The 10,048-nt window shown below is 35.9% G+C and overlaps 1 protein-coding gene across 1 annotated transcript in view; it reads left to right on the top strand.

The window, feature by feature from the left end:
• The first annotated feature begins 3,751 nt into the window (after positions 1 to 3,751).
• The window catches only part of LOC125664630 (TATA-binding protein-associated factor 172-like), a 34,792-nt gene continuing 28,495 nt past the window's right edge, over positions 3,752 to 10,048 (top strand). The window contains exons 1-4 of the mRNA XM_056162109.1: positions 3,752 to 3,863; positions 5,749 to 5,907; positions 6,278 to 6,373; positions 6,966 to 7,142. Of these exons, the coding sequence (XP_056018084.1) occupies positions 3,756 to 3,863; positions 5,749 to 5,907; positions 6,278 to 6,373; positions 6,966 to 7,142 (540 nt within the window). The 5' untranslated portion in view covers positions 3,752 to 3,755. The remainder of the gene's footprint in view (positions 3,864 to 5,748; positions 5,908 to 6,277; positions 6,374 to 6,965; positions 7,143 to 10,048) is intronic.

Raw genomic sequence — 10,048 nt, 5'->3', positions numbered from 1 at the left:
CAGGGTTTGACACTAAGGCACGTCCCGACCGAGTCTACTAAATGATAGGTCCGGTCGGGTAAAATGTCGATTTACTAGTCCGACTGGTCGTGTCAAAAAATTAACAAGAAACTTTACTTTAAACCGTAAGATATTTTATTCTTAACTAAAAGAAAATAACTGTAAAGAGTTTGCAAGCAATCTTGAACCGTGTGATGGAATAATCTCTATTTTTAGTTCTAATAAATATGTTGCGGTCGGTGTTTCACGACATCTACTCGATGTTAATTTAAACAGTTTATTTGAATTGACTATAATAAAGTGTTTATCAAGTTAATAAACTACATCGTAAACAGCTATTTATCGGTGTTGACATATGTGCGGGAATGTCTCTATATTTAAATACGACTTCTCGTCCTCAAGGAAAGACGTCCCCAGGAGAGAAAAAAGAAAAGGCTAGGAAGAAACAAAGCAGGGCTTATGAAATATAAATTAAATAAAAAGCCGGTTGAGGTCATTTTATACTAAATAGACTAAAGAATATCCGTAACGGGTAGAATTTAAAGAAACAGAAAACGTGTTTGAAAATCAAATTGAATGACGGAGACTTAGATATTTTTGAGACAATTAAATACGTTTTGGTTCAAACTTAACGTTTGTCATTTAAATGAAGTCTTTAAATATGGAGAAACTATCAGTTTTTGTCTGGAAAGTTGGTCAGGGCTAGTGGATATAAAGTCAGGTCTAGTAAAAATCATTTGAAGTAGCCCGACTGGTCTAGTGCTCAAAAAAGTAAATGTCAAACCCTGACATACATTTACAGGAGCAGGAATACATTGTATTTAACATACATTTACAGGAGCATGAATACATTGTATTTAACATACATTTACAGGAGCATGAATACATTGTATTTAACATACATTTACAGGAGCATGAATACATTGTATTTAACATACATTTACAGGAGCATGAAAACATTGTATTTAACATACATTTACAGGAGCACGAATACATTGTATTTAACATACATTTACAGGATCACAAATACATTGTATTTAACATTCATTTACAGGAGCATGAAAACATTGTATTTAACATACATTTACAGGAGCATGAATACATTGTATTTAACATACATTTACAGGAGCATGAAAACATTGTATTTAAACTGAAAGCACTAAATGCATTCATCTCTGAGGCAACAGTGATATCATTTTAAGTGGAATAAATTCAATAATGAACATCAATTCATTATTTACAGATTTAATAATATGAGTAAGAAGGTTTAATTATTAGTGGTGAAACGATTGTCGCCGACAATTGATTGTTTTTGGCTCTTCGATTCCGATTATCGATTCTATTTTTCATAATCGATTGTCGATTATTATTATTAATATCTAATCCGAGATTTATCTGACTGTTAATCCCGCTTTTATATCGAGACGTGTGCGGGGGAGAGTTGGAGTGGACTCCACATTGAAAAGTGGGAATTCAGTGACACCAGCTAGTGTGTATGCTGCAAATATCCATAAAACTAAATAGAAATAACCCCAAAAATAATAAACAGTTATTAACTACATGTGAATACTGATTATATCGATTATTGATCGATACAGTTCTTCCGATTATCGATTACGAAATTTTTCTGATTTTTCAACACTATTAATTATTTATATTATCACCTGTATCATTTATATAAGGAGAGGGGTGGGGTAACTTTAGTGCTCATAGCACCATAGTAATCCTGAAAACCAATATTAATGTTTTTAAGAAACATTGCTATTAACGTATGTTACAACATATGTAAAAATAAAAAGAATATATTGGTCATTTATTTCTCAGGGATCAAAATTTGATAAGGGTGGTTACTGTGACAACTGTAGCCTCGTACCATGGAAACCGTATATGATAATTTCATAAGGAGTTACAGTTACTGTCAAAAATATTAATTTCAATGACCCATCCAATCAAGCAGAAAGGGATGGACCAAAATTGTGAACTTTGCAACTCCAGGGTTCTGACTCTAGAGTAGGTCCAAAATAGTCGTATTGTAATGTTAATAAAGCATATGTTATGTAAAATCTTTCTCCAGAATGGGCACTTTTGGGGGCATTTCTGTTTTAAGAAGACCATTTATATTATGAAAATGATGTAAATATTTTTTTGAAAAATGTCATCAGAAGCATATCATCATCATTATTATTATTATTTATATTAGAATTTATAAAGCGCACAATTTTACAAACAAAAATGCAATCAATGGCGCTGTACATGCAAATTAAATTACAAGATACACAAGTTTAAAACATTAATATTTACTAATTGTCAACATAGCAATGTCCTTGAAGGAATGATAAGTTAGTTGAAAGCACTGATATACAATGTATAACAAAACAATTAAAGCTGGCACTTGAAATATTTTTATGCCCTCTTCAAAGAAGGCTCTGCACAGGTCTGTCATTTGGTAGATCACATGTTGTATGCTCAATATCTTAAGAACCATTCACATTCACATAATCGTAATGATATTTCATATGTGGATTGGTTGTGAGTAGAAGACGACCCCTATTGATCTTCGGATAAAAAAGGTCAAGGGTCAATCCACTCTAGGAAGATATTGTTCGCTCAATATCTTGAATTGTTTTGGCACTACTATCAATTAAATGATGCATGTGTATAACTGTTTTCAATTTTCATCACGGGGAGCATAAATATTTACAAACATTTCTTTTTTTTTAAATTGACCTTAAAATGAAAAGAAAAATACAGTATTTCTGTGGCAAAACTCCTATAAGTAGTGCAGGATTCAATATCCCGTAGAACCTTATTCATTTTAAACCTTTCTGTATAGGTAGGTATTAATTTGTATTAACATACATGTGATAACTCATAGCTCGTGTGAAAAACACAGACTGGTAGAGAATCATAATCTCTTTTTCTCATACATTTTGTGAAAAAGCAATCTAAATGGTAATATTGATTGTTGCCAATATCATCATCCAAGATATTTTGTAATGTCAATATTACAGGAATGTGTTGTGTGTACCAGGTATCCAAATTATTTTTACTACTCCCAATTGTCAGTGAAATGTGAACGTACTGAATTGTATATGTGATAAATTTTATTATATTCCAATATTTTTTCAGTGATATAGCATCTATGCTGTCTCAATATATTCATTTTTTGATGAAAGTACTAATTTGGCTTAAAAACTCGTATGTTTATAATAAGAAACAAGTTGAAAGTGTTTTTAAGTGTTTGTTTTTCTGATTACTCATTAGACATATTACTCCAAGCCTCCATTGTTTTCATACCCCATGTTATTTAAACCATTGTGTCTATTATATTCCTGTTGATTTTTCATCTCATCCAACTGAGAAAACTTTGGTTTATGATAAGGTCAAGCAGGACAGTCACTTCCCTTAAAGTTAGACGGAATATTGGACCCATTCCTAATTACATAAATTCACCCATTTTCCCAATTTTATGAGCAAAATTTCCCAAATGCTTTATAAATTGAAAATATAATGTACATTGTAAACTGGCGGGGATAAAATTGATAAATAGAGTCAAGAACTGAATATTAAATGCAAATATATATGGTTTTGTTATTTAAACTTTATTTAGACTGATGGAAAAGACAGTAAACTCAATTTTCCCATTTTATCAAAAAGTGACAATATACCCAATTAAAGGGGACCCAGTCCCTATAACAAAAAGGCTGTGATGGCCCTGTTAAGTTATAGACACTTTTGGACATTGCAGTGAGCAGATGTCTCTGGACACGGAACCACCGTGTAAAAAGACTAAGACCCACAGCATGGACGTGGCGGGTAGCAATAGCAAGCTGGTCATGGAAGCCTCTGTGGATATCGAAGAGGTAATAAGTATATCAAACAAAATTGCTGTAAGTCAGATCAGTCGTTTGAATTTTACTATTTTGTACTGTAATTCAGAGTCTTTTAAAAGAGGATCTATTTTTGACTAGGGTACAGTTTATATTATGGGGTATTAATTGTAAATTACTGAAAATAATTGAGCGAGTTTAATTCTTGCACATGTGTGCTCATATGCTCAAAAGCATAGCTATTACATGTAAACTGGTTTAGTCATTTCATTGTGTCGCCTGCGTTACGCAGTGGCGACATATAGGGATCACTATCCGTCGTCTTGCGTCGTCGTCCTGCGGCGGCGTCTGGCGGCGGCGTCGTCGTCACAAAAAATTTCTGTCACAGTTTTCTCAAGAACCACATGGGGCAACTCCCTGATATTTGGCACAGAGCATCAGTGTGGCCAACTGTATTGTGTAAGACATTTTCGAATCTGTCGCTTATCAACTTCCTGTTTGCCGGGACTTAGAATGTTTTACAGCAAAAAAATTTCTGTCACAGTTTTCTCAAGAACCACGTGGGGCAACTCCCTGATATTTGGCACAGAGCATCAGTGTGGCCAACTGTATTGTGTAAGACATTTTCGAATCTGTCGTTTATCAACTTCCTGTTTAGTGACAAAAACCATTTCAATAATTATACCCCCCGAACGAAGTTCTGGGGGGTATATAGGAATCACTCTGTCTGTCCGTCTGTCCGTCCGTCCGTCCGTCTGTCTGTCTGTGCAGATTCGTGTCCGGGCCATAACTTCTTTGTTCTTTGACTTAGGCATACCATATTTGGCACACAGGTAGATCACCATGAGACGATGTGTCATGTACCTTCATGACCTCTATATGACCTTGACCCTTGACCTCAAGGTCAAAATTAAAGGTTTTTTACAATGGATTCGTGTCCGGGCCATAACTTCTTTGTTCTTTGACATAGGCATACCATATTTGACACATGAGTGTATCACCATGAGACGATGTGTCATGTACCTTCATGACCTCCATATGACCTTGACCCTTGACCTCAAGGTCAAAATTAAAGGTTTTTTACAATGGATTCGTGTCCGGGCCATAACTTCTTTGTTCTTTGACATAGGCATACCATATTTGACACATGAGTGTATCACCAGGAGACGATGTGTCATGTACCTTCATGACCTCCATATGACCTTGACCTCAAGGTCAAAATTAAAGGTTTTTACAATGGATTCATGTCCGGGCCATGACTTCTTTGTTCTTTGACATAGGCATATCATATTTGACAAATGAGTGTATCACCATGAGACGATGTGTCGAGTACCTTCATGACCTGTATATGACCTTGAACTTTGACCTCAAGGTCAAAATTGATTATAGGGTTTTGACATAGTCATACCATAAGACATGGGTGTATCACCATGAGACTATGTGTCATGTACATTCATGACATCTTTATGACCTTGACCTTTGATCTCAAGGTCAAAATTATAGGTTTATGCCATGGATTTGTGTTTGGACTATATCTTCCATTTTCTTCTACAAATGCATACCATATTTTTACACTCAGGAAAGAGGTAATTTATACCTATTAACAACACCCTTTGGGAGATTGGGGTAAGCAGGGGGTATTCTTAGTGAGCATTGCTCACAGTACATCTTGTTTACTTTTTCAACATTATACGTGATATATTACATATAGAATGAACTAGCAGGCGACACATGTCTTCCGGGGAAGACTTAATACTGCGTTTCAATTACATGTTAAACATATAAATAGACTGAGATCAAATGCCAGTGTGGGTCACAAGGTATGTCACTAATTATTGCTAGATGACATCACTAAAACTTCAAGGTAATGTCAACCATATCCAAAAGGTTCTGTTTATATTGTTTATTTACATAATAGGATGAGGAGTGGTACTTCGAGTCTTTCTGTGAGTTGCTTATGAATGACCTGTTCAACAGTAGCTGGGAGACGCGGCATGGTGCTGCCACGGGACTCCGGGAGGTCATCCATATCCATGGTGATTCTGCTGGGTTGTCAATAGATATCCCACAAGATCAGGTGAGAGGAGGGATCAGTTAAATGGTTAACAGAGAATTGTTTACAACGGTACAGATAATTAGAGGATAGTCTGAGGAACACCAGCCCCTCTTCCTCTAGATATTAACTGACTAGGGCAAGGGGCTGGTTTTAGACCCGAGGAATTGGTTATAAGTGCATGAGATGAGTTGCTATTGGAACAAAATCTGATTTATAAACTTTAGGTAAACAATAGAAAAATTAAGTTGTAAGCTAGATTATATTGCAATTAGGTTTTTCATGTTGAGAATATGGCATGATGAACTGGGTTTGGTTTACAGCTTACTGTGTATCGTTCTAGAACTGTTTGTAGTATTTTTCCCTATATGATCTCTGTACTTTCTTTTTCTAGCTGCACACCATTAACCAGGTGTGGCTGACAGACCTCGCCCTCAGGCTGTTGTGTGTCCTATCCCTGGACAGATTCGGTGACTATGTCTCCGATGAGGTAATTTATGAATCTTAGAATGGAATGCTTTACATGTACTACAGTAATCAAGGGTATGCTTATTATGCCCCCGTAATTGGAGATTGAGGACGTTTAGTTTTTGGTCCGTCTGTTTGTCCACACATTCTTTAACCTTGGCCATAATGTTCTACTGAATGGATGGTGATGTGGCATTCATATTTCACATGTGTATCCTTGTGACAAAAAATTCTTTAGGCAGCAAAATTTTTTTCCCTTGTGACCTTGAAGTTTGACTTGCTTTTGAAAAACTTTAACCTTAGTCATAAGACCTCGTGGCCTTAACCTTGGAGTTTGACCTACTTTTGAGAAAATTTAACATAGGTCATAACTTTGAAATGGTTACTGACTGGGCTTTCATATTTCACATGTGTATTCCTTGTGACAAGACCTTTCTTTGGGTACCAGAAATCCTTGGCTGCCATACAGGTGCATCAGTGTTTCTCAAACACATTTTGTTTTGTTTATTACATCAGTTTTAATTTGCTGGTTTGCTGCAAGTACATATAAATATGCTGGTTTGCTGCAAGTACATGTAAATATGATTATTTTAAACACATCTTTCCTGATAAAGGTTGTGGCCCCAGTCAGGGAGACAAGTGCTCAGACCCTGGGGATGGTGATCAAGCACTTGGACAAGAGCGGGGTGGAGGGACTGGTCAATGTCCTGTTACAGTTATTGACCCAGCAGCAGTGGGAGGTCAGACACGGGGGACTGCTAGGCTTTAAATACCTCCTGGCTGTCAGACAGGTAAGATACTGAGAGACATGTAGAGTTTTTTAACCTGTACTTCAAGGCATTGCATACGTAACAATTCTTAATGGTTACGGCTGCTGTGTTTGATATGCATGTACAGTGAAACTTCTCTAAACCGGCCGGCTCTCGGACCGAAAAAAAACGGGCGGTTTAGAGGGATGGCCAGTATACCGAGAATTTAGCAATTAGAGACATTTTATCTCAATATTCACAAAGTACATGTAGGTAATGTTCACTTTGATCTAGTAATCTATGATCAATTATCGGTGGAGATCAAATTAGTCCGCTTGTACCTACAGGTAATTAAGAATTGCAAGAAATATTCTTGCTGAAATCATCTGATTTTAAACTGAAAATCTATAACAGGATACATAAAGAAAACACAGAGGCCTATTATTGGGATTCCTCTTACCTATAAAAACTCTGTTTACATTCATCGCTTATGTCATTAACAAATTTGTTTTGATGTTTTTGAAAAGTACAGTTGTAAATATAAAATTGTAATTTGAATATTTCTTAGGAATTTTAAGTCTATGGAAACCAAGAAAATTAATCTATCTTTTGATAATTATTATTATCGCAATTCACCTTTGAATTAGAACGCTTTACCTGATATAGTATTGCGTTGTGTGACGACACAATTGAATGAGACGATTGAACAATTTGAATGACATGTTTGATGTAATACAGCAAGAGTTTTCATTGGCCGATTACAGCCCGCCCACTTTCTCGAGCGGATTCAGTGTAGCTGGAGAACTGTACATAGCTCTCTGAAAAGATCCACCTCTTATAAAAACCTTCGATTTACGGGTCACAAAAAGCTGCGGACAGTTGAGGCCTAAAATCGGTGTATTCTTGTGTTGCTGTCTCATAAACTCAATATAAAAAAATCTTAACACATTTTCCTACTATATACTTGCGTCCAAACATACCTTCAAATATTTATTAAAGCCACACACCACCCGAAAACTCGCAGCTTCAAATGATTTCGTTTGTTGACGTAGCCATGTTAGGTAGCCGGTCAATTCGAACTCTTGCTATTGGTATCTATTCATAAAATCGGTTGTAAGTTATGTATTCGCTCTTCATTTATTATGAACACGAATAATCAATAGAAATTAAAACATTTTTGTACCAGTTTTTGTAAAGGTAAAATAAGCTCTAGATGAATGAAAATGCTACATAAGGACATTAGATGGAGACCGGCAGGCGCGGCCGCTCATGACTAATGAAAGCCGTACTGCCGTGAGTTTAGCTATTTGAATAATTATCATTTAATAGGACTGGGGTGGTATATTATTTAAACAATTTAGCTAAAATATTTGTGGGGTATTAGTACACATCTAGACGCTATTGTGCCAATATGGAAATGAACCGGGATTCGAATTGACTGGCTACCTAGCAAGGCTACGTCTACGAATGAAATCATCAATAGCTGTGATTGAGTTTTTGGGTCGTATGGGGCTTTAATAAATATTTGAAGGTCTGTTTGGACACAAGTATAGTAGGAAAATATGTTAGGATTTTTTTATATTAAATTTATGAGACAGCAACACAAGAATACAACTTTTTCTCTTTCTTCCTTTGAAGTTTTTTTTCCATCTAGCATCTGGCCGTCATGTTTTCAAATGCTGACTACTCCCGTATACGGGAATTTGGGCGGACTTATACATATGGACCAATGAGAGTTTCTGTTGCATTTCGCAATTGTATTACAAACAGATTCAATTGTGTCGTCACACAGCGCAATACTATATCAGCCAAAGCGTTCTAATTCAAAGGTGAATTGCGATAACAGTTATGGGTTTGTTCTTTATTAACTACCGCTTATATCCATGCGATAGTATGGTGCAACAATATGTCGTTTGATACTTATTCATTCAATATGTTCCTAACTGTGTTTTACATTTTGTACAGCATTTGGAAGGGTCACTTGGATTAGCCAAGTGTCAATTAACACCCTTGACAGCAAAGGTAAACACTATAGCAATTATAGAGCCCACTGGTGTTTTTCACACCTCCAGTCAGTAATTCCCACCTGGTCAGTCAGTTAGCACACCTGGCCCATCTTGATCACCCTCTGGCTAAACTTTTCTTGTCTTCAAAAAGTGGCTGGTATTATAAGGGTAAATTACACATGTTTGTTAACAAATGTACTTTAAAAATTGGCCGATGTCCGGTTTTCAGGGGTGGCCGGTTTTGTAAGACTTCCTTAGTAAGGAAATGTTAAGATTTCTGTTGGGACTTTAAAAATCGGCCAATATTCAGGGAGAATCGGTTTTCTGAGGGGCCGATTTGGAGAAGTTTCACTGTAATTCCCTAAAGATTTAAAATGAAAGAAACAGTAATTTTGTACTTAAGTTTGGTCTTCTTTAATGGTCTCGAGGCCAGGATTATAATAACCACAGATCTCTTGGGAACCCTCTCCATCAATCTTCAGCATGTAGTGCGATGAAAATTCAAATACATTCATAAACTATTTGAGAAAATTTTGTTCCCACTACATGTTAAAGCATGTCTTATGAAGACGGCAGGATGTTTTCTCTGCATGCCTGTTCTATTTCCAGTTGTTGTCATAGCCATTGTAAAACCTACTCTGAGTACTAGAGAAATCAGCCCAACTAGGCCCGCTTTCAACTGGACCATTACTATATTGACATATTACAAATTAAATTTAATGTTAAAGTTTAGCAATAAGCATAAAAATGTAATATACAAGGGTTGACAAATATTTTGATGAAGTAAAGTTTGATCAGAGTTGCTTCCCTTTACACATTGGTGCCACAGAGAAATGGAAATAAAAAAGGTGTGTAAAGAAAATTTTTCTGCTATCATTGTAAGGCCACTGTTTCATAAGAAATGCATTATGATATAGTAAGAATGGAATTCCCCAAATTGTT

Source organism: Ostrea edulis, chromosome 4, assembly GCF_947568905.1.
Source record: "Ostrea edulis chromosome 4, xbOstEdul1.1, whole genome shotgun sequence".
NCBI lineage: Eukaryota > Metazoa > Mollusca > Bivalvia > Ostreida > Ostreidae > Ostrea > Ostrea edulis.
The sequence above is the reverse complement of the archived record's forward strand: the minus strand, read 5'-3'. Positions and strand labels throughout refer to the sequence as shown.